Source organism: Engystomops pustulosus, chromosome 6 (assembly GCF_040894005.1).
Source record: "Engystomops pustulosus chromosome 6, aEngPut4.maternal, whole genome shotgun sequence".
Classification (NCBI taxonomy): Eukaryota; Metazoa; Chordata; class Amphibia; order Anura; family Leptodactylidae; genus Engystomops; species Engystomops pustulosus.
The window spans coordinates 15423139-15449399 of NC_092416.1; the positions used below are offsets into that span (position 1 = coordinate 15423139).

A 26261-nucleotide genomic window follows, 5' to 3' on the forward strand; every position below is an offset into this window, starting at 1 on the left:
GGAGCAGGCAGAGGTCGCAGCACAGTAAGGGGATGTCGCAGCAGTGGTGACTCTGTGAGGCCAGAACTGCCGGTGTCATCTAGCAACAATGGGGCAGATTTACTTACCCAGTCCATTCGCGATCCAGCGGCGCGTTCTCTGCGGTGGATTCGGGTCCGGCCGGGATTCATTAAGGCAGTTCCTCCAACGTCCACCAGGTGGCGCTGATGCGCTGAAGAGCATCGGAACGCACTCAAGTTCGGCCTATTCATAGTGAAGGTAAGTGCAAGCTCCACGACACATTTTTTTTTTAAATGCGGCGGTTTTTCCGAATCCGTCGGGTTTTCGTTTGGGCGCGCCCCCCGATTTCCGTCGCGTGCATGCCAGCGCCAATGTGCCACAATCCGATCGCGCGCGCCAAAATCCCGGGGCAATTCAGTGGAAGTCGGCGCAAATCGGAAATATTCGGGTAACATGTCCGGAAAACGCGAATCGGCCCTTTAGTAAATGACTCCCAGTGTGTTGATAAACAACCCAAAGGTTCTCGATTGGTTGACTAGGTCATCCACTTCCTCCCAAATGACACCTGACAACCACAGCCATGAGTCAGTGGGTTCGTCAGATACAACCTTTAGTTGGCATGGCCCAGGAACAGGTCAGCAGTGCTCACCTGTCCTCAAGCAGCCTCTGTCCTGTTCATTTCCCTCAGCCATAGAGCTACTAGCTCCACTATACAGCGAGGACAAACTCTTTGAGGACAGCAGCTGCTTGGCAGTGAAGAGGTGGGGCAGACATCCGCTGCTTCGTGCAGTAGGCAGTAGTGATGGGAATTCTGGCTCTTCTGTGTGAGCTGGCTCATTAGCCTCTGATCAATAAGAAGAACCAGCTTTTCTGTCTCCTGAATGTCTTCCTATTAAATATAAAATAGGGAGCCGCAGGCCAGTAAGGTTCCCTGCACCCCTGCACTTTTAACCCAATATTATCGGTTAAAGGGGTGTGGTGAGCCATTTAGGGGCTCACTGACTGGAGCCGGCTCAGGTCCATCACGCAGCTCTTTGTGCCAACCCATCACTAGTAGGCTGGAAAGTAGAGATGTGGAGAGTGGCACGGGAGGTTATGTTGCACTTGCAAGTAGTCAGGCTGTGTATACTGAGACCGTTGAGGAGAATAGCAGTGACAGGGAAACACAAATCGATGATGATGTACCCGATCGCACTTGGGAGTTCTCTGCCCCATGTAACACGTGGCCACGGCCAGGGCTTCATTATCATCATCGGGAGAAGAGGGTGTCAGCTTGGGCATTATATTTTAAAATATGGGCAATTCTCCTCATCCTGCTTCTTGTTTTTGCAGGCCTGCAACAACCCCTGAGCTAGAGTGATGATTTCAGGGCTATAACTTTTCAGGAAAGCAATGGCACAGCTTTCATGTTTATCCATCATTAGAACAAAAGATTTGTCCCTTCAGTGGTGGACATTTTCTATTGATCTTAGCAAATCTACACTGAATATAACCAATAAAAAACAGGCAAAGACATAATGGGGGAGATTTATCAAGCTGTCAGAATATTTCTAGTTGCCCAAGGTTCCCCTTTAAAATATTCATGAGCACTGGTAAAATGAAAGCTGAGCTGTGATTAGTTGCCATGGCCAAGTAGAGATATTCTTTCAGACAGCTTGATAAATCTTCCCCAATATTTTCAGTAAAATTATAATGAATGATGCATGTGGCGTCTGAAATCTTCAGGAGAGGATTTTTAAAATTTGTATTAATGTAAATTCAAAATAATTATAAATTCAAAATAATTCAATTCTGCATTAATGAAACTTCAAATTAAAATTTTTCAATTCCGTATTTTAATAACTGGATCAGAGCACCCAGAGCACCTTTAGCTACAGTGAGATGAAGGGTCTTTAGTTTCCCCATATTTTTTTTTTATTATTCCTGTGTTGAAATCAACATGATTACCGTATATACTCGAGTATAAGCCGACCCGAGTATAAGCCGAGACCCCTAATTTTACCACTGAAAACTGGGAAAACCTATTGACTCGAGTATAAGCCGAGGGTGTAGTATACAGCCAGCCCCCATGTAGTATACAGCCAACCAGCCCCCATGTAGTATACAGCCAGCCCCCAGTAGTATACAACTTGCCCCCAGTAGTATACAGCTTGTCCCCTTGCAGTATACAGCTTGCCCCCAGTAGTATACAGCTTGCCCCCAGTTGTATACAGCCTGCCCCCATCAGTAGTATACAGCCTGCCCCCATCAGTAGTATACAGCCTGCCCCCATCAGTATTATACAGCCTGCCCCCATCAGTAGTATACAGCCTGCCCCCATCAGTAGTATACAGCCTGCCCCCATCAGTATACAGATAAAGAAATAAACTTAATACTCACCCTCCGTTGTCCCGATGTTCGTCGCGGCTTCCGATCCCCATCGCGGCTCCCCATCCGGGAGCCGCGAGGAACATCGGGGACACCGGAGGGTGAGTATTAATGTATTTATTTTTATCATTGACTCGTGTATAAGCCGAGGCGAGGTTTTTCAGCACATTTTTTGTGCTGAAAATCTCGGCTTATACACGAGTATATACAGTAAATTTAATATCTAGATATAAAGTAAAGTAAAGTATAAAGTAAAGTAGCAAAAATAATAATAATAATAATTCTTTATTTATATAGCACACACAGATTACGCAGCGCTGCACAAACATGTCAAATTGGTCCCTGTCCCCATGGGGCTCACAATCTAAACAACCTAACAGTATGTTTTGAAGTGTGGGAGGAAACTGGAGAACCTGGAGGAAACCCACGCAAACAGGGAGAGGACATACAAACTCTTTGCATATGTTGACCTGGGTGGGATTCAAACCCAGGACCCCAGTGCTGCAAGGCAGAAGTGCTACTCACTCAGCCACCGTGCCGCCCTAAAAATGTAACAGAATGGACAACACCCTGATAGGGATCACATGGACAGTTGGAGGTTAACCGTATTGTAAACCAACTGATGGTATTAAACTCCTGGAGTCGGCCTCTCCCATTATTATGGGGCATAAATCAGCCACAATGTGGAATTTACAAACAAGTTGTGGAATGTGGTGCCCTTGTATCATGGTTATGCTAGGAGAACACCTGGAGGGCCAACTGTGTTTTTTTTTACTGGGTTGCTGATACTGCCATAGGCCAATATGACACAGCAGCTACCAGAAGTACAAGGACGCCATCCAAAGGAGAACACTTTAAGAATGGTGAACTGGGTCTGAACACCCGTAACACCTTTAACCGGTGGACATCATTTTTCAAAAAAAATGTATTTAATTAATTCCATGTTTTTCTTAAAAGGTTCTGTTTAGAGATGGCCGTGGCCACGTGTTACATGGGGCAGAGAACTATGGGAAGAAGAAAGGAACACCATGTCTGTGTCAAATCAACTTAGTTGATGGAGTGATTTTTTCTCAAAGTCCAGGCTGTCAGTTTTAAGGGGTTCTGTATTCCCCAAGTCTGGAGTCCTTACTGAGCAGCTTCCTTCACCTGCCTAGTGAGGAGGGTAGCTGCCACCAGCAGCAGGATATGGAGCAGACCCTGCACCAGTAGGTGGTGGCCTACTTGGACAGCACTTTACCACCTAAGGTAGAGGATCTCCTGGACTACTGGGCAGCCAAACTTGATGTGTGGCCGCAACTTGCAGAGTTTTCAGTAGAGAAGCTGTCCTGCCCGGCCAGTATTTTGGCATCAGAGCAGGTGTTCAGTGCAGCGGTGGCCGTCGATACCCCAAGGAGAACGCTCTTGTCCACCCGTAATGTGGAGAGACTGATCCTTTTCAAGATGAATCAGGCTTGGATCGGCCAGGATTTCAACTCACCAATGCCTAATGCATCAGATTAGATCAGCCATGACGTCTCCCCCAAACGTTAAGAAATGAGTCTGAATTCTAACTACCTGCCTCAGCCACCACCAGAATTTGTTATTGTGCCACTCTGTGGCCTCATGCTGCTGCTGACACATCCACACTGTATCATTGTGCCACTCTGTGGCCTATCATGTTTCCGCCACCTCCATAATTTGTCATTGGGCCACTCTGCGGCCTACTCATGCTGCTGACCGCTGTCTCCCTGGAACACCCTGTGATTTCCATAATACTGTTTTCACCCTCCACCACTCTATGACATTGCCAGTGTTTGGTTTTCCCCTTCATTTTACCCCTTCCCCCTACCTTCAAAAATCCATAACATTTTTGTTTTTCCTTGTAAGAAAATGTATAAGGATGTATTATCTGTGCAACAAATTGTACAAATTGTGTGAAATATTCTGAATGCAGGACAAATGACAAAAAATGCAATTGCGCCATTTTCTTACAGGTTTCACTTTTACAGGATTCACTGTGTGCTCCAAATGATGCCTCTGCTTTATTCTTTGGGTCATAATTATCACAAGGATTTCATATTGATTGCGCAATATAAATAACGATTATTATTATTATTTTTATTATTTTTATACAGTCAGTCCCCGGGTTACGTCTTTAGGTTTGTTCTTAAGTTGAATTTGCATGTAAGTCAGAACTGTATCTTTTATTATAATTGTAACCCCAGCCAAATTTTTTTTTGGTCTCTGTGACAATTGGATTTAAAATGTTCGATTGTCAGGATTAACAATAAAAAAATATATAAAAAATAAATTACAGACACCTTTGATAACTGTTATAGCTTTTTTTTATTGTAGCCTGGGGCTAAAGTACAGTAAATAACCAACATCCAGAGGTCCATTTGTAACTAGGAGTCGTCTGTAAGTCGGGTGTTCTTAAGTAGGGGACCGCCTGTAGTTTGTGTTATGTTTCATTACCTTAGAAGAATTAAAACTTTTGGAGAAAAAAAAAAATCACAGTTTTGCCAAATACTGAGGCCAATAACTTTTTGTAAGACCGTGTAACTTATTTTTTGCGGGACGAGCTGATATTTCATTGATTCCATTTTGGAGACTTAATGACCTTTTGATCACTTACTGTTACAAATCTTTACATGGGGAGCAAATATCACAATTCAGACATTTTCTTTCTATTATGGGGTTCACCGCTGGGAATAATTGTTTTTATATTTTGATAGATCGGGAATTTTTGGACATCTTAGTACCTTTTTATATTCGTTCCTTTTTCTTTGATTTTTATAATTTGTCTTTTACAATTACTTTTAGACCTGATCTGATATAAAATACTAATGCTACTATACAGTAAAATGGCCATATATTGGGAATTTTGACCCTTCTTTGACAACCATTGGATTCTCGGTAAGGGTCCCAGATGTGAAAGCAACCAATCGCTGCCCCCGATGATGCTGCGCTGCTGTAATTCAAAGCATTGAATCACTTTTGACCCAAACTCTTACCAGATCTGATTATTTTAAGATTATTAGCAAGCCTATGACTTACACCAATTGGGTGTTCCCCAGTGTTTTACTCTACAACCTCTTATTACGGTGCAATCTGCCATCAGTGTACGTTTTTCGGTGGTAAACTAACTGAATGCCACTTGAGGTTGGCATGCAAGGGGTTAACAGCTGTTGCATATGGTATCCAGCATGTATGGAGAGGGCTCAGATAAAAACTATGCATTTATGCATAGAAAAACTATGCATCTTCTTTGAGTTTTTATCTTTTTTGAGACTTTTTTTGGGCACATTTTAAAAAAACATTTGTTTTTCATCAGTCGGACACATTTAGCTTCTATTCCAAATGTGCTAAATGTCACAAATGAGATTTATCATTTCAAATTGTCTAAAATTTGGGACATTTTTTGGTGAAGAAAACTCCAGATCAAACCACACTTCAGGAAAACTTAGAAAATGGAAAGAAGTGACTAGAGACATTTGTGCGACATTTGTGACAAATGTCTCAAAAAAAAATCTGAAAAAAATCCCCCATTTAACACAAGGAAAAAGTGAGACAAAACAAACAGAGATAAGATATATGACCCCCATTGATTACACTAGGATCTTAGAGATGGGACCTATTATTTGTCACACACTGGGGAAGGAAGGAGGCGCGCAGCCTACACGCCGGGACCCGAGCGGAGCCAGGAGCCTGGAGAGGTGAGTATAGGCGGGGGGAGCAGGGCAGCACATACAGCGCAGCACGGGTGCACCCGCAAGTCGGATCTCGGGGGCACCTCTGACACCGGACCTGGGGATGCGCAGCACAGTGGGACACGGTTGCCCCCGCGATCTGAGACATGACACTATTACAGATTATCTAGAAATCCACCAATGAATGAGGAAACGGCACACTATCCTATAGCTCAGCAGAGAGTTTAGATTCATCACTGCTCACAGGCCGCATTGTTGGGACTTGGAATCATGTGAGGGCAATTACTTCATCACATTTGCACCACCGGGTCAGAGGTAGCTCAGTATGTAGGTCCTCCCCGACCAATAGCCTGAGTATCCTGTGAATTGGCACAGTTATCCACAATGACCTCTTTGCGTTGACCATGCCCATTTGGAAGTTTGTTCATACCTAAACCCCTCCCTAATCCTGTCTATTTTCGGGAATCTATTGCTAAATATTTGAGTCTCATCTCTCTCCTCATGGCACATCGAGGCATGTAATATGCAATGTTATATATGTTATTGTAATGTACAATATATGGCGGCCATCAGGGCAGCTTGAGGCTGGTCTCCTGTTTAGAGGACAGGAGCCTACAGAAGTAAAAACTGCTAAACAATGCACGACACAATAAAACTCCTCCTGCACGCCCCGGACTAGAGATTTTATTATGTCTTTAATATGTTTTTTTTTTTTAAGTTTTTATTAACATTCAATAAACTTTTAGAAGAAGGATTTCAGCAAGACAAGACACACAATGGCTGGAGTCAGAACGACTTTCTGGACACTCATGCCGCCATTAAAGCAAGTAAGATTAGTTTTCGTTGTCACTCCTCCTATGGTTTCAGAATGATCACCTTTATCACAGAGGGTCTTTGTCGCGCACCCACGAAAGGCAACTTTGAATGATCCTGCAAAGAAATACTTATTTATGAAACTTGTTGGCCAATCACATTACAGAGTTCTCAATTTATACATTTTAAAAGAAATTAAAGCTGCAACGTGATTGGACAGTTCATTTCCCACTATTTTTAGAAATTATACTGGTGAAGCTCAGTCTATTTCTGCTGTTTTTATTAGACTTTGAGATTCCTTACCCCAAAGATTTGGCAAAAAGCACAATTTGCAGGCTGCAAACGTCAAGTTATTGGAGGTAGAGGAGGTTGATCCTACCAAAATTTGGATTTACAGGGCAGGGCCGGCGTTATGGTTAGGCAAAGTGGGCAATTTCCCAGGGCCCCCTGAAAGCGGAGAATCTCTTCTTTCAAATGAATCTAGAATTGTGTTTCTAGCTGTCACGGAACCAGAGATATTCACGTTTAAAGTGAGAATTTCAGGTGTGATTTTTATATTTAAAAATCACTCCCGATGGCAATTTAACAGTTAATATCTCAGTTTTCCTGACACTTAGAAACACAAATTTAGATTCATATAAAGGAGGAGAGTCTATGGGGATTTCGTTCGGCCGCGCCCCCCGATTTCCGTTGCGTGCATACCAGCGCCGATGCGCCAAAATCCGATCGCATGCGCCAAAATCCTAGGGCAATTCAGGGGAAATCGGCGCAAATCGGAAATATTCGCGTAACACGTCGGAAAAACGCAAATCGGTCCCTTAGTAAATGACCCCCTATATGTCACAGAGCCAGAGATACAGCCCCCTGAAATGTCCCCCCTCCAGATTCTTAGCCATCAGGCTACAGGGAGAATTTGCTGCACACAGGAGCTGCTGCACCTCACAGATAATATTCATGTTTTTAACCATCTCTTATCCAGAACTATCTAAGAACACATATGCTTTCTTATTGCCTTTTATTTTGTGATAGTTTTTTGCAAAATTTGAGTGACAATAAGCATTCGATCCTCTTCGCCTAATGTCGCTACATATTAACACCGCGACCCAGAACATGTACATGAAGTTATATGTAACACCAAAAAACACATACACGTTCCTGAATAAAGTTTTTATTTCACACCATCCTCCATTATTAACACCTATGTTATTCTGGAATTGTACATATTTTAGTTTAGCATTTATTAAACTAAATATAGAAATATATTTAGTTCAATTTTGAATTTTGCAATGCATTTTTTTGCATTTTATTGCTGTTTGCTGCAAAGTTGCATGAAGGTGGCAGTGTGTATGAATTAAAAAGTTATTCATGGTGATTTATGGAAAAAAAATATTTTGACAGAATTGGAGCTTTTTATTTTGTAAATTATATAATTTTAAACACATTTGGATAGCAACCAAATATGTCACGGTTTTTGTTTTAGCATGTTTGGGAGTGTAAATTCTTGATGTTGTGTATTGTGGAATGTATAAATCTGCGCACTTTGTGTTATTATTTTTAAATACCTATTTGTGTGTAAACCTCCACTTCCATGTGAGTTTTATGTTAAAACTTACGTTATTAAGGCAATTACTATGCACTTTTTGTTTAATAATTTGTGTTTGTCACAAAGTTACATGAGGACTGTCAACTGTTAATTACCCATCGCCTGGTTGTCTGCTTTCAAAATTATATTGGTTTTATGGCGCCTTTAGTTTTAAATCTGTTTTATTGCTATATTTTGCAGGTTGTGCCTGTAAAAAAATTTCTAGCTGAAAAGCAAATATTTAGTTATTTCAGTTTTAGTGATATTATGTGGATTTATTCATGTGAACATATCAATGTGAGACGTTTGTGAACTCTACACATGTCCCTCTATTACATTTCGGAGATGTGAAGGTAAATATTTTCTGTTTGGAGCACATTTTTTACCATCAAAAATGTTCATTATTTTTTATAAAATGTTTCAGTTTGAATCAAAATTGCATGAAGGCGCCTATGTCTATTAACTCTTTCATGCAATTTTGAAAACGGGGCAAGTGTCTGCTTCCATAAAATATGTGCTTTGCTGTAGTTTACTTTAATTCTTTTTGCTGTAATTTCGGTTTTATTTATAAACGTCAAAATTGTAAAAATTGCTCTGGTCAATAACGTGACAAAATATCCAGAAATGCCTGGCAGGGAAAGAGTTAATACCCCTTGGTTGAATTCCCGTAATACCCCTAGTTATCTATCTCCTATAATCTGACCATTTATATATCTCGCTTTTTCTATATCTTCTATTTTTCAATCACCTTCTATTTCTCTTCTACTGTATTTCTCATATCCATCTACTTTATATTCTGTATCTACCACCAGAATGAAAGACTGTAAACCAAGCACACTGACTTGATTTGGTGTGTGCCCCCTGTGGCAGGATCTGCTCTTCTTTTAACTTCTTATGCCCTTGTTTTGAGGAAATAAAGGTTTTAAAAATTATGCAAATGAGCCTGAGAAGCTCCAGGCTTCACTGACATCTATGGAACCTGGACCCCTCAGGTTCATTTGCATAATTTTTAAAACCTATTTTTGTAAAACCCAAGAAGAAACTAAAAGAAGAGCAGATCCTGACAGAGAGGCACACACCTGTATGTCAGTGTGCTTGGTTTATTATCCTTCATCCTGGTGGTAGATGTCCTTTAAAGAGTTTACATCCACAATCGGCACAAACGGTACACGTAACAAGCTGTATAGCTCAAATATAATGTATATCTCATAAAAGTAAAGTTCGAAATACAGCTATTTATAGAACCTCTTTGTGTTGTTTGGGCAATACACATTTTCTCATCCCCGGTACATTGTGTTGTATCCGATATTGAACACCAGGTAGAACCGACCGATATGCAGGATGGACAGACCATTCCATTGGCCTCTGGGGTTAATGGTAGTACTAAAACCAAACAGAAGAATTCAAAAAGTGAAAAAAATGACTTACTATCAATTACATCATCTTAATTACTGTTGAACCTGGACTCAAACAGATTTTTTAAGTTTGAATTCGGGTAAATGCGGCTGAACTTGAACTTTATCAGGTCCACTCATCACAAATCACTAATCACTTATCATCACTAATCACATCGGAATCTCATTGTCAGGCTTCAGGGGTAGTGGCCCCACTGCACCACCGCGGACAATGACGTAAGATGACACTTGGGAGCGGAGTCTAAGTGGTACCCGGTTTTCACTAGAGCCCGCCGCAAAGCAGGTCGGACTTGCTGTGCCATGGTTCCACCAGGTCGTTCCGCAGGTGCACCTTTGTCTTGTGAGGCAGAGACGGAGTCAGGGACAGGCAGGAGGTCAGGACAGGAAGCATGGGATCAGAGTTGGGGGCGTAGCGGAAGGTCACAACGGGAAATCAAAATAATCGCAGGATTAACACAAGGAAGCTTTCTTAAAGGCATGAGCCCCAAGATCCGGCAGGGGACACAGGAAGGTGAAGGGAATTTGACAGAGAAGGCGGCTGGCCAGAAGCATTTATGAGTGCGCTGGCACTTTAAATCTAAGAACACCGGCCTGTGTGTGCCCTAGGAGACGGGGACATGCACGCCGGAGCAAGAGGATCGCTGCTGCACGGGGAAGCACACGGGTGCGCCTGTGACCAGGAACATGGCTCGCAGGAGCACCCATGCCACACATCACTAATCACTAATCATCAGAAATCACATCACCTATCACATATGATGCCTGAACTTCATTTTGCAGAACCTATTATACATTGTTGTGAAGGGTAATGGAATGCTTCAACTTGATGGAATTATTACAAATGGGTTCTCCTTCTGTGCATTGCGGTAGTGGATTGTACTTGACAATTCCCACTATTTGCCTAGTGATACCTATGTAAAGTCAACGGGAGAGATTTATCATAAGTCTCTTAGAGCAGAACTGTTCTAGTTGACCATGGCAGCCAATCAGAGAATAGTTTTCATTTTCCCACAGCCGTTTATAAAATGAAAGCTGAGCTCTGATTGGTTTCCATGGGCAACTAGAACAGTTTTACCTCATAAACTCATGATAAATCTCCTCCATCATGTCCAGGTTCAGCCTGACAAATAGTGATATTACACGAATAGTGAAAACCAGACCCATTCAACCTGAACTTTGAATAATAGTTTGGTTTTGGTAGCTAGATGTGTACACTCACCGACAACACCCGTGATAGGTGCCGGCAATGATTGCAGGCAAAAACCCTATAAATGCAGATGGCAAAGCTGACATTTTCCTTGGGAGGTCATTGATGAGTGATGATACTTAGAAAAATGGCTGCATTTCTATCTACAGTTATGGGGTTAAAACCTAAGATCAGGGCCAGTATTGATCACGGTTGTCACTGGTGGGGCAGTGCCCAAACACTGGACCCAAACTTTTGGCTGAAGTTTGGGTTTTCAGCTCTGCTCAGCAGCTTTATGCAGCCTGATTAGGCTGCATTCACAACCATTTACAGTTCACATTATGGAGCGGGACCGTGATGTGTCAATAGGTACCTCCACTACTGCTCTCATGAACACCATGATAAATTTTATATTGGAGGGTCATGGATGAATATTACACGGGTAACTATATGGAATGTACTCACTGGCGAAACTGAACATAATTTGGTGCGGCAAAATACACAATACCTCCTATCCTGATATTCAAGGATAAGTAAGAAACATAATACTAAAGTTGTATCTCCCGTTCCGCAAAAAGTCTAAAATATTCAAGATGAAGAAAGTGTTTTGTCTTCCCGATGTCAATGTTCTTTGTCTCTGTGACATCCTAGATGGTAAGTAGGATAGCACTGATAATATAGGTGCATGCATAAGGTAGAAAACAAAAGTAATGTCATTTATAACAGTTTGTCCAATCATAATGGACATTATGGACCTTCCATGGTCTCCGAAGGCTAATGCCGAAACGCGCGTCGGGGAACTCGGTGTCAGACAACAGGTGGATTTTTGATAATGGGTATGTGCAATATGTTTTTCTCAGCTCTAATGTGTCCTGGGTACCGCTTATTGCAGTAAGGAGTGTTTTATGGATGTTTACAATGTGACAAACTGTGACAATCTGCAGGATTGCATTTGGGAGCATAGCTACATTGCATTGTGCACTTTAATACTTGATATTTGTCCCGTGCAGTAGAACACTTGTTTTTCCATCAAGTCCATAGTGTGAACTTCTCCTTACACCCCTCCACGTCGTATACAGGAATACCCATTCCCATGTGTCACCCTGTATCACTTGTCTGCCTTTATGTAGTGTCCTTGTTTTCCTTAATAGAAAGCTGATGGATTTTTAACCTTAACATCCTTGCTCCTGCAGGCTTAAATAGTGAAATAGAGAATTGCCTTTTAGAAACTTACCTCTTAAGATTCACTCCGTAGAAGCTGCGTTAGGTTCAAAGGTGAAGCTCAGAAGCTACTTAAGGAAACCCCGGTACGAGTGGAACAATCCCTGACAAAGGAGACCGTTTTCTGTCTCTGAACCGAGGAAATTTGTTCCTTGTACCTTGCCGTAGCCACAGCCAAAGAGGTGACGTCACTGAAGCGGACACCGGCGAGCCACAAGCAGCGTCCACGCACATCTGAGCGCATCCACCGGCCGAGGCTGCCTTGGATCCCACATACATCTAGGACATCACAGAGACAAAGGACACTGACATTGGGAATATTTCAGACTTTTAGCGGAGCGCGTGATACAAGTAATATTACACATTCTTCCCTCATCAATAGTGTGATTGATATATTCCTATATTCCTGTAGAAATCCTTGTTGCACCCTCCATGAGCTCAGACGACTTACGACTCAAACGACTTACATTCAGGAACAGCGGGAGTGCAGTTGTCCGATCTACAACATGTGTTGGATATTCGGGATATTTCCTGCTTCCCGGTTATGGTGGTCTTGACGTCACATTGAAATGATGTGAAGCAGCTTCTGTCAAATGAAGTGACCTTTTCTCCATCTGCAAAAAGCATAAACTTTAAAATCTATAGAAATTTAGAACATGAATATTTATTCCTCCAGAGAAGTGAAATGCATATAAACAAACCTTTATCCTGGTGGTAGAGTTGCTATAAGCTGCTAAAGGACATCTACCACCAGGATGAAGGGATGTAAACCATGAACACTTACATACTGGTGTCTTCCCCCTCTAGCAGGATCTGCTCTTCTTTAACCCCTTAGTGACCCAGCTCTTTTGCCCCTCAATGACCAAGGCCTATTTTTCAAAACCACCAGCTGTCACTTTATCCGGTTAGAACTTTAGAAGGCTTTAACTTACCCAAGTGTTTTTGAGGTACATTTTGTACTTTAAGTTTGTCGGAAATTTTGGTTGATATATTTAACATTTATTTATGAAAAAAGGTGAATTTGGCAAACATTTTGAAAAACATTCGCTATTTTAAAACTTCAAAGTGTGACTCCTGCTTCAGGGTACATCCAGGAGATGCTGTAGTGTTAGGGTCCAGGAGGTGGCAGGAAAGGAGATTTGTGTGTAGTTGTGTTGTGAGATGAGCGCACTAAAATGCTCGAGTGCTCGTTACTTGAGTCGAACTTTTCCTGATGCTCGAGTGCTCGTATCGAATAACGAGCCCCATTGAAGTCAATGGGAGACCCGAGCATTTTTCACTGAAAGAACACATTGAAAGAAGAACACAGTGAAGAACACATTGCAGATGTTTCCGTACATCTGCTAACTTATCCGAAGACACGCGTGCAGAATGGTGTTCTTCACAATAGTATGTGAAGAACAATGGTGGTCATTTACTAAGGGCCCGATTCGCGTTTTCCCGACGTGTTACCCGAATATTTCCGATTTGCGCCGATTTTCCCTGTATTGCCCCGGGATTTTTGCGCACGCGATCGGATTTTGGCGCATCGACGCTGGCATGCACGCGACGGAAATCAAGGGGCGTGGCCAACGAAAACCGGACGGATTCGGAAAAACCGCCGCATTTAAAAAACAAAAAGTGTTGCGGAGCTTGCACTTACCTGCACTAGAAATAGGCCGGTGTAATTGAGTGCATTTCAGCGGACTTCAGCGCAGCAGCGCCACCTGGTGGATGTCGGAGGAACTGCCTTAGTGAAACCCGGCCAGACCCAAATCCACCACAGAGAATGCGCCGCTGGATCGCGAATGGACCGGGTAAGTAAATCTGCCCCAATATGTGTGAAGAACACATTGCAGATGTTTCCATACATCTGCAATGTGTTTTTCACACATATTGTTCTTCACATACTATTTTGCAGAACACCGTTTGGCACGCGTGTCTTTGGATAAGTTAGCAGATGTACGGAAAAATCTGCAATGTGTTCTTCACTGTGTTCTTCACTTAAATGATCCTGTGTTCACTGTTTTCCTTGTATTCTTCACTGTTCTTCACTGTTTTCTTAAGTAAATGCTCCATCTCCAGCAGGGTAAATACTCGTCCGAGCAATGAGCCGCTTCGAGTATGCTAATACTCGAACGAGCATCAAGCTCGGACAAGTTTACTCGCTCATCTCTATTCTCTATGTATTTTGTATTATATTTTATGTAGTTACTTTGTCACATATATGTTATTAGTAAAGTCTTTTTATATATAAGTATTTGCGAGGGTTGTATGTTACTCATGTAATGTATGAAGGACTGGATCGGGGACTTAGGATAAAAAGCACAGACTAAGGGGCTGTATAGAACTAAGGGAACCTCTAGGAATTGAGTAAAAAGAACCCAAACCCTAAATCCCTTTATCAACATACATGGTCAATGAGCCCTAATGCAAGACCCACCCAGTTGTCTCTACCTACTTGTCAATCCTACATAAGATAGAAAGTGACAACTGGTCGATGTTCCCTTCCTTCAGCAGAGTAAATACAAAAACAAGACAAAACAAACACAGAACAACGGTCAGACAAATACATGTCAAAGCCAAGAGGACAACACAGTACACAATAAATAAGATGCCATTATCAATAAAAATTTTGAGTTAGCAACAAAAGTTAAAAACAGAATCGTTGCCACATGTTCTTTAGTAACTACTATTCCTTACATAACCAAACGAGTAAAACATTGTCACATATTACGGCAGGCTGCACATCACAACTACTGGGTTGCCACATATTGTAGGACAAATTGAGACAAGAGGAAAGGTGCTGTGCTGTCTGTACATGACACCTTATATGTCCATAATATCTCCGTTGCTCCACCAGTAGGTAACTATCACCACAGATAACCCAAGGTATAGATGTGTGACCTATGTATTTGCATAAAGCTATGATTGCTGCTCGGAAATCTATAACTTGCTATATGTCGATGCATGTAATATAACAAATAATTCCCACTAGGGTCACATATACACAACACACAGAAGCTCAGCAGCGATAAATAGATAAATCACCAAAACGCCCTAAGGCAGTCAAATGATAAGCATAAATTATATTGGATTATCTCATTAATAAATATTATATACGTGAGATATAAAACCATGTTGGATTCTTACTCAGAATTTGAAAGGTAAGTACCAACACAACATTTGGCTTTATTGGTTCGGATCATTGGGAGCTCCCCCGACCCCTATCACTCACTAGCGGTCGGAGCTGTGTCCAATGTCTACAATGAATTAGCAGGATTGTAGCTTAGACAGATAGATGTTGGGGATCAGTACTATGAGGGTGGAGATGTCAAGGTGTTTTCTCAAAGCTGGAATAATGGAATCAAGTGTGGTAAGTAAGATACCGGGGAAATGTTGTATGAGCTCAACTCGTTATAATTTCACTAATTATGTGGCTATAAAGGACTCAACTGACTACCTGGAATCTAATACAGATCTTATAACCACTCTGGTAGTCACTTAGGTCCTATCACACTATATATAAATATATATATATATATATATATATATATATATATAGTCACTAGATATCCATGTAGTCTCTCGTTCCAAAGTTTTCTGCTATATCCACCAATATATCCACAATTCGGCCAATTCATTGTAGACATATAGGGACACAGATCCTACCGGTAGTGAGTGATCCCACTTTGTGTGCACCGGTTGAATCTGATATGTACTTGAAAGGGGTAAGTGGAGTTCCTAATGATCTTGACTAATGAGCCATAATTTGTATTGGTACTTACCTTTTAAATTCTGAGTAAAAGTCCAGCACGCCCTTATAATAAGTTATAACAAAAACGTAGATGTCCTCTTTTAGACATAACTATGTCCCCTTAATATAGAAAGATCTCTCTATACCACACCTACAGATTTAATCAATTGCACCTATAATTAAACACCACTAGGTGGCGATAGAGTGTTAGAGAAAATAGTCTTTTATTTGGAATTCAATTTTTAAAAAGATACATAACATACATTTAATTGAGGGAATGCCAAAACATTATTGTCACAAAAAGTTAAGGAAGTACAGCCAATATATTTGTTTAAAAACTTAGAAAAAGTAGAAAAATAGAAAAAGGTGATGAAAGATTTAAAAATGCTGCACTAAAAATCAGAGACTCGCTGGTGACTATATAATGCTATTGCATCATTATTTGCCCGGCCAAATGGAAGTTAGATAACACCAATATCATGAGATTTTTCTTACTTATGTGAAATCCCTATCTAGCTGAAAATTCTGCTTTTTTATATTTAAATTACCTTTCTTTTTGGTGTATCTCAGGAGTGGCATATGCCGGTCACCAGCGTCAGAGTCTCCACCTCGACGCGCGTTTCGCCTTTAGCTTCGTCAGGAGGGATATGTTGTGCTTATGAGGCCCTAGTATTTAAACCTTGTGGTGTCCAATGGGGATGGCGTATGGTAGTGGGAGGGGAAGAAGGAGGAGATGTGATGTGATGCCGGCTTCTTACTGGCGCACATTCAGGGGTCAAGTTCCGCTCCGATCACGTGGGACGCTGACAGAGCCGGCCGGGTTCGCGCACGCGCAATTGACTCGGCACGGGGAATGTTTTCCCCTGTCTCGTCATTGCCGTGGGCGTGGCCCCTATGCGGCTCCGTCACGATCCCGCAGAAGTTGAATCCCTGTGTGCGACCTTGCGCTTTGGTGGGTGAGTGAAATGGGGGTTATTGTGAAAGGGCTGTGAGTGATAGTGAGTGTGATGCTTGGATAGGAGAAGGGGGGAAAAAAATTGCGGTGATCGTGGTGTAGAGTGCCTGAGTGCCATGAATGTGTATTGATACTGGATGTTGCGATGTTAAAATGGGGGAAGAATAAGGGTGTTGAAGAGATGTTGTGTGAGAGGTGTGGGTTAAACAGGTGAAAGTGTGAGACCTATGAGGGATGGAAGCGTGCTCTGAGGTGACTGTAAGTGGATGTGTGAGTGGGTACAATGAGTGACAATGTGAAGAGTGTGAGGGAAAAAAAAAGGGTGTGAGATGAGGTGACTAATACTGTATGTGTGGTAGGTGAAGGAGTGATTGGAAGGGTGAACTGTTGTGTTTTGAGTGAATTGTGTAACTCTATAGAGGTCTTTACCTTAGCTTAGAGACTGAAATTAATTGTTTTTTATGTTGTATTTTTGTTCGTCAGTCCTCTATGGTGTCTTTTAAATGCGCAACTTCCTTCTAGATTATTGGTGGTTAAAGTCCAATTAGGCAGTTATTTAGAGATATCTTCTATGATTCATTCTTCATTTCTTTGTTTCCTTCTAGGATATCCCACGTGCTGGTCTCCATGGCCACAGGTGTCCCCTTCCCCACTGCGCAACATCTCCTAGGTAAGTAACGGATACGGAACCTAGATGTATATATGCAAAGACATGCAATTAGTCTTCCACATTATTTTTATTATCTATAGGACCAACATAAAGTGCATGTACATAAAGAGGAATGAGAAATTATTTAAAACAATGATATATATTAAAAACTTTTTTTGGGTAATCAAACAGGTATCCCCTTGAGCCTGGGGGGGGGGGGGAGGGGGAAGGGGGGAAAGGGCAGTAGGATGACAGTAAGTAATTTCGGATGTCCGCTCCAAAATAAGTTCAAAAATAGGAATCTAGGAATTTACAGGAAGGATCCGAAGCTCATGGTTTCGTTTAAGCCTTTTGGGGCTAAGCTTCCCAATCTATATATCCATTTGCACTCTAGTTGAGCTAATTTTTTATGAATATCACCTCCCCTGATGCCCAGACTTACCTTATCAATACCTTTGAATTTCAGGCCTTCAGGGTCGCAGTTGTGATATTTTTTGAAATGTTTAGGTAATGTTGTTAGGTCGTCTTCATTTTCAATGCTTTTGGCATTAATTATGCCTCTTACATGTTCGCCCACTCTTGTCTTGAATTGTCTGGATGTTAAGCCTACGTAAATTTTGTCACATGGACATGTTGCTTGATAGATTACTCCACTTGTGCTACAAGTTATGTGTTGGGTGATCTGGAATGTTTTAGTGTTGTCCGCATCCTTGAACTCCTGTGTTCTCACTATGTTTTTGCAGGGTTTGCATGTTTTGCATGGGAAACATCCCCATTTTGGGCCTCGATTTCCAAAAACATTCCTTTTTTCCGGTATATAGTGACTGTGCACCAGCATATCCCTCAAATTTTTTGTTCTCCTGGCTGTGATCAAGGGGTTTGGAGATATCACATCTCTTAAAATTGGATCCGTTTTTAAAATTGGCCAGAACTGTCGTATAATTTTAGACATCTCCTGCCAGTTATTGTTATATGTTGTTATAATTCTTGTTTCGTTCGGTTGTGCTGGTCTCATCTTATTAGGACAGAGGAGTGTTTCACGCGATGAGAATTTAGCTCTTCTGTAGGCTTTTCTAATAGTGCGGTTTGAGTACCCTCTTTCTTGGAATCTGCTCCACAGGTCCTTAGCCTGTTCCTCAAAAATGACATCATTGGAGCAAATTCTTCTCAATCTGAGGAACTGCCCCGTTGGGATCCCTTGTATCGTCGATCGGGGATGTGCTGAGCTTGCATGTAACAGCGAATTTACTGCCGTCGGTTTACGGAAGACGTTAGTTTCAATCTTGTTATTATCGTCAACTGTAATCAATATGTCAAGGAACTCAAGTTTTTTTCCGAATTTATAGGTTAGTTTAATGTTTCTGTCATTCTTGTTCAATGTCTCCATGAATGTATGTAGATCCGCTACGGTGCCTTCCCACAGGAATAGTATATCATCAATATACCGTATCCAGTTGTGTACTTTACTGGTATTTGGAACACTTTCTGCTTGGAAGATTTCTCTTTCCCATGCACCAAGAAACAAATTGGCGTATGAGGGGGCGCACGCCGCCCCCATAGCCGTCCCTTGGGTTTGTAAGAAGAAATTGTCTTTGAAGACAAAAAAATTATGTGTTAAGATAAATTCCAATAATTTCAAAATTAGATCGGCTAGATCTTTTGAGATGTTGCTTGACCTGAGGAAGAACCTAGTTGCTCTTAATCCGTCACTATGTTTTATTGACGTGTAAAGGGATTCTACATCCGCTGTCACTAGTAGAATTTCATCATCCACCGTCAGATCGTTTAATTGGTTTAGGGCTGATGTCGTGTCTTGAATATATGCCGGCAGTTCTTTTACTAGAGGTTTGAGAAAATGATCAATAAATATGCAGACATTTTCAAGTATTCCCTCTTTCCCCGAGACTATAGGTCTACCTGGGGGGTCTTCATGATTCTTATGGATCTTTGGGATGATATAGAACGTAGCTATTTTCGGTAGCTTGCAGAATAGGCTTTGTAACGTTTCCTTGGATATGATGTTTTTCTCATATGCTTCATCCAAGATCTTGTGGAGTTCATCCTGAAATTGAGATAAAGGTGAACAAGGAAGTTTTCTATAACAGTTCTTATCATTCAGTAATTTAAAGGCCTGTCTTTCATAATCCTTTTTCGGCCAGATAACCACATTGCCTCCTTTGTCAGCCATTTTGATTTCAACATCTTTCCATTGTTTGATTTCCTTAATTGCCTCATTTTGTTTCTTACTGATATTACTCTTTCTCCCCTTCCTTGGGATTTTTTCTAACTCTGTAATTACAGCCTTTGAAAACATTTCTACTGCCGGACATAGACTTAGAGATGGAAACGATTTTGATTTAATTTGAATGATATTTTCAGTGTTACTCACCTCAAAATCATTAGATTCATTCAACAGAGAGTTTAGAATTTCTTCCACTCTTTCGTCCTGGTCCGTGAGATCTTCTCCACTTCCTTTATAATGTAATTTCTTAAGAATTAGCTTTCGAGCAAAGAGATGTATATCTTTTACTGTGGAGAAAATATCAATGTTACTAGAAGGAGAGAAGGTTAGTCCCTTTGACAATACCATTTCCTGTGCTGAGTTAAGTACATGGTCTGATAAATTTATTACCTTAGGTTGTTCTCTTTTTCCCGGATTTCCACCCCTTTCAGAATTGCCCTCATATTTCCGTTTGCCTCCATATTTGCTCCTTGTATCTCTTCTGAAATTATTTCCTGTATTTGTGGAGGTTTGGGAGCCTATTGAGGTTTCACTTTCAGTGACGGATAGATTGGAAGCTACCGAGTTGTTTCTTCTTCTCTGGTACTTTCTTCCATTTTTTCGTTGCCAAACAAAGATTTTGTCTTGTTCATAGTCCAGTAGGTCCCTCTGGAACTTCTTACTTTTATTTTCACTTATTTCTTTATCCCATGTCATTGAGTCTTTCTCCAAGTTTTTAAAGAATAGTTGCATTTTTTCTGGTTTGATTTCTTTTTCACAGTTTTTCTGTAGGGTGTCAATTTGTGACTCGAGTTGTGTGATTTTCAATTCATTGGACTCTATGATAATGCGCATTAATTCTAGGGAACATTTAGTGATAGTTTCTTCCCATCTTTGTTTGAAGGTTAGGTCCTCAGAGGAGAAACTGGGGAAGATTTGGACTCTAAGCCCTCTAGGGATCATCTTTCTACTTTCATAATTTTGAAGGGTGGCTTTATTCCACCACGTCTTGGTTTTCTTGTACCAGCAGTCTTTTAGTTGTTTTAAGAGATCGGATTCCTGTCTGTTATCCTCTGCCGAGGCTGTACTTGTTCCTACTTTAAATAAATCTTTAAGTTGAGTTTGCCAACTTTTTTCTTTGGATTTGGCATCCATTTTTTAATAATGAGGAAGCTTACTGTAATTATACAGAAATATCATAGGTTATAACAAAAACGTAGATGTCCTCTTTTAGACATAACTATGTCCCCTTAATATAGAAAGATCTCTCTATACCACACCTACAGATTTAATCAATTGCACCTATAATTAAACACCACTAGGTGGCGATAGAGTGTTAGAGAAAATAGTCTTTTATTTGGAATTCAATTTTTAAAAAGATACATAACATACATTTAATTGAGGGAATGCCAAAACATTATTGTCACAAAAAGTTAAGGAAGTACAGCCAATATATTTGTTTAAAAACTTAGAAAAAGTAGAAAAATAGAAAAAGGTGATGAAAGATTTAAAAATGCTGCACTAAAAATCAGAGACTCGCTGGTGACTATATAATGCTATTGCATCATTATTTGCCCGGCCAAATGGAAGTTAGATAACACCAATATCATGAGATTTTTCTTACTTATGTGAAATCCCTATCTAGCTGAAAATTCTGCTTTTTTATATTTAAATTACCTTTCTTTTTGGTGTATCTCAGGAGTGGCATATGCCGGTCACCAGCGTCAGAGTCTCCACCTCGACGCGCGTTTCGCCTTTAGCTTCGTCAGGAGGGATATGTTGTGCTTATGAGGCCCTAGTATTTAAACCTTGTGGTGTCCAATGGGGATGGCGTATGGTAGTGGGAGGGGAAGAAGGAGGAGATGTGATGTGATGCCGGCTTCTTACTGGCGCACATTCAGGGGTCAAGTTCCGCTCCGATCACGTGGGACGCTGACAGAGCCGGCCGGGTTCGCGCACGCGCAATTGACTCGGCACGGGGAATGTTTTCCCCTGTCTCGTCATTGCCGTGGGCGTGGCCCTTATGCGGCTCCGTCACGATCCCGCAGAAGTTGAATCCCTGTGTGCGACCTTGCGCTTTGGTGGGTGAGTGAAATGGGGGTTATTGTGAAAGGGCTGTGAGTGATAGTGAGTGTGATGCTTGGATAGGAGAAGGGGGGAAAAAAATTGCGGTGATCGTGGTGTAGAGTGCCTGAGTGCCATGAATGTGTATTGATACTGGATGTTGCGATGTTAAAATGGGGGAAGAATAAGGGTGTTGAAGAGATGTTGTGTGAGAGGTGTGGGTTAAACAGGTGAAAGTGTGAGACCTATGAGGGATGGAAGCGTGCTCTGAGGTGACTGTAAGTGGATGTGTGAGTGGGTACAATGAGTGACAATGTGAAGAGTGTGAGGGAAAAAAAAAGGGTGTGAGATGAGGTGACTAATACTGTATGTGTGGTAGGTGAAGGAGTGATTGGAAGGGTGAACTGTTGTGTTTTGAGTGAATTGTGTAACTCTATAGAGGTCTTTACCTTAGCTTAGAGACTGAAATTAATTGTTTTTTATGTTGTATTTTTGTTCGTCAGTCCTCTATGGTGTCTTTTAAATGCGCAACTTCTTTCTAGATTATTGGTGGTTAAAGTCCAATTAGGCAGTTATTTAGAGATATCTTCTATGATTCATTCTTCATTTCTTTATAATAAGAATCTTGCATACCATTTTTTTTATTAATGAGAGAATCCAATAAAAAGTTATGTTTAAATTAATGCCCAGATATGGAGAACATTTCGCTGACACTATGGTATACAAAATATTGACCAGTGATCCCACTAACAACATCAAACAAAAAGTAATGCAAAACATACGATGGGGAGTATCCCTGGGTCTGCATACTGAAAAAGAGGCTTCATTTTTGGTTCCGGATTTTCCATTATGTCCAATTTTTTATGCTTTCCCCAAAACACACAAAAATATCTTTCCCCCGCCATTACGCCCAATTATATCAGGGGTTGATTCCATCTTAGAACGACTTAGTGGGTAGTTAGATTCTTATTTACAGCCAATGGTGAGAGCATTACCAGGTTACATACAGGACACCAAACAAATATTACAGATTATGGAGAAACTTGAATGGAAGGAAAGCTTTTTATGGATTACATGTGATATAGTGTCACTATACACAAATATACCACACAACAGAGCACTAATAGCCTTAGAGCAACATATGAGCTTATTCACAAATTATTCTTATGAGTTACAGCAATACATCCTCTCAGTAACACACATATTACTTACAAACAATTTTTTCTCCTTCAATAAGACCATCTAAATGCAGACCCAGGGATGTCCCATGGGATCATGTTTTTCGCCATCATTGGCAAATATTTACGTAGCTTGGTGGGAGCGGAACTACTTGCACAATTCTACCAATGCTTTCATTAACAATGTGTATTGGTATGGAAGATATATAGATGACGACCTGCTCATATGGGATGGATGTGAGCAGGACGTCATCAATTTTATAAGCTATATCAACAGCAACAATTGTAATTTATCGTTTACCTATGAAATCAACAAACATAAAATACCATATTTAGATGTCATGTTGATAGGCAATATGGAGACACAATCTACACAGACGGAATTATACCGAAAAAGCACCAGTGGTAATTCGGTATTGCAAGCATCTAGTTGTCACCCTCGACATGTGATTAAAAATTTGCCAGTGGGCGAAGTTATCCGTGCTCGCAGAAGTTTCAGCACAGAAGATTCCTTTTCTAGAGAATGCAACAGTATAATTACTAGACTAACTGAAAACGCGAATCGGGCCCTTAGTAAATGACCCCCAATCTCTGCTATCTAAAAACGTTAAGAAATCTAGTAGCCCTTCTGAGGGGGGTTTTTCTACCACTTACAGTAATGAATTTGAACAAATAGTGGCTATAATAAAAAAGTATTTACCAATGTTAACAGCAGACAGTAAACTAAAACAGATTTTGAACAATGGATGCCAGTTTATAACACGCAGAGCACGCAAATTGGTAATACAGTTTCCCCTTCTACATATATATCACAACAGAATAGGACTCGGGATACATGGCTTACTGTCAAAGGCTCTTACAGATGCGGGGGTAACAGATGCAACTTTTTCGAATTGCACTACTAGTAGGAAATGAAATATAAAATCATTTATTAACTGCAATACTAAATTTGTAGTGTATTTAGCAGAATGCACGGTATGCAATCTTCACTATGTGGGAAGCACGATCCGTCCTTTGAAAAAAAGAATTGCAGAACATATAACAGATGGTTCTAGACCACGGTTGCCAGACAAAAATATATCTAGTCTATCCAAACACTTTTTGGAAAAACATGATGGAGATCTCACAAACCTTATGGTCACTGGCATAGAAAGAGTTACTGCCCCAAATAGAGCCGGGGATCGTACTCACAAACTCCGTAACCGGGAGATGCTGTGGATTCTCCAGTTAGACACGCGCATGCCTGGAGGTCTTAACAGCAAATCTGATACAATGTATCTCTTTACTAATGTATATGGAGCTGTTGTCTTGTATCTGCATTGTTTTTTATAATACCTAACAACTTTTGCAACACAGTTTCTGTAAGTTAACATCTTGTTTCTATGTTTACACAACAACATGTCTAGCTGTCCCACTATGCGCATGCATCAATTAGTATAGTTCGATACACCTGTTATATGCTTTTTTAAATGTGGGTCCTTGCCAATGGCTCTCAGACCATGAGTAAGAACTAATAATCACGTTCGAAATGCGTAGGTCTTATGGACTATGCACTATGACCACCTTGTATATTTTTATGGATTTTTGAATAAAGAAGACTGATGTTTTAGAAAGCTTGGAGTGCCAATCTCTACCTCTTCCCGTTCTTTGATTGATTCGGGGCGTTCCGACAAGCCCATTCTGGGATACGTGCACCGGACTCCACAGAGGTGTTCCCTACGGCTCTTCAAGGTCCATGTGAGTGAGCGGCATGCTCAAAGTGTTGTTGCATACTAGAACATTTCGCTGCCTTAGGGAAGTTTTGGTGAATTATTTACTTTTTCTCTCTTACCTCCTGCTTATTCTTAAGTGAAAGTAGCCTCTTAATAAATTGTACACTTCAATTTTTGGACACGCCCATCGTGCACAGAGATTCTAATTTGCATAAGTCTTAAAATGAAGGTGGTTGTGTGTTTTCTGTCCTTAGGGTTTAGTTTTGTGAACCAAGAGCTGAGTATTTTGCCAATGCCAATCGAGGCTGCAAATAAAATCGGGAGAAGAACGGGTTCATCGGACCACCCAACCACACCTACAAGGCATCAAAATTCTCATTTACATATGAATTAAACTAAAGATTTTATTTTTTTGCATTCAGGCTCAAGATTTTCTCAAAAACAACTGAGGATGCTTCACTTACAAAAACATACACTATGTTGTAACATTTAGTTATTGAGATACTGGATGCAAAGAGTAATCAGAAAGCAGCGGTATAACAAGTCAAGAGGAAGTGAAAATAGGGGAACTTCATTCAACATTAAAATTCATGACTCACTGATTATGGTTTCTGAGTATGAAGATCCACACAAAGTGTCCGAAGGACAAGTCCGCCTTTCACCAGAGCATGAAGAAGTAGTCATAGAAGTGCATTGCGTACACGAGAGACCGTAACCTGAGAGATGTCACATGATCAGCACAAGTATCACATAATATGATAAACACAAGAATAAAATATAAATTAATAAAACATCTGTTACAGGAAACTTACCTGTGACTATAAGAGCTGCATGGAGGCTCAGAATCACAATCATGGAGGTCATGGTTGAGCTTGTGTTGTGTTGTGAAAAGATCTCCAGGGCTCAGGTTCCCTAATTTATGTGTTTTAGGTTGGAATATGGGAGGGTCTTAAAAATGTCAAGGAAATCACGCTTTCTTCACTATAAAGTAATATCTTTGAACCCTCTTACCCAACTTTTGTGAAAGCACTTAGTTTGTGAAACGTAGTGAGCGCTGTCCATCCCTCCGAGGTAGTTGGGTCACCTCCTTTGGCTGTGTGAGAAAAGGAAGAAATCAACATCTAGTAGTAAACTATTAGTTCTATTAAGACTCGTTGCAGGTTGACATCCTCAGACCTGTCTCAGACAGTCTCAGTTCTCCAGTGGCAACGTGTTAGCCCTTTTCTACAGGACCCCCCCAGATCATGGGACTGTGGGTTCATTGCACCTCGGTTGCACCTCAGAGCAATTCTTCAGGAGCTGCTAAACACTTTATAGGTATGCATAATAAAAATCTCTCCAGCTTTCGTTTCTTTGGCATTGAACATGTTAACCGACCACTCAGAGGAGGAAACTGGAGGAAACTGGAGGAAACTCCTCCTAAGAAGGGAGGCGTTCTGGATTCTTGCTCTCAACTCCAGGTATCCCCACGGA

At 41.0% G+C, this 26261-nt stretch overlaps 1 protein-coding gene across 2 annotated transcripts; it reads right to left on the reverse strand.

Annotated features, from left to right (window-relative positions):
- Positions 1-6730: 6730 nt before the first annotated feature.
- LOC140065490 (phospholipase A2 inhibitor and Ly6/PLAUR domain-containing protein-like) lies at positions 6731-25707 on the reverse strand. Of its 2 annotated transcripts, XM_072113089.1 has the most exons (6): positions 25601-25707; positions 25388-25504; positions 12741-12887; positions 12432-12552; positions 9697-9834; positions 6731-6986 (listed from the first exon to the last, which is right to left on the reverse strand). In XM_072113089.1, the coding sequence occupies exons 1-5, from the start codon at positions 25650-25652 to the stop codon at positions 9729-9731; spliced, it is 543 nt and encodes a 180-aa protein (XP_071969190.1). In that variant the 5' UTR covers positions 25653-25707; the 3' UTR covers positions 6731-6986; positions 9697-9728. The 2 variants fall into 2 exon arrangements, with proteins under 2 accessions (XP_071969190.1, XP_071969191.1); XM_072113090.1 differs by lacking the exon at positions 12432-12552.
- Between the last annotated feature and the right edge of the window lie 554 nt (positions 25708-26261).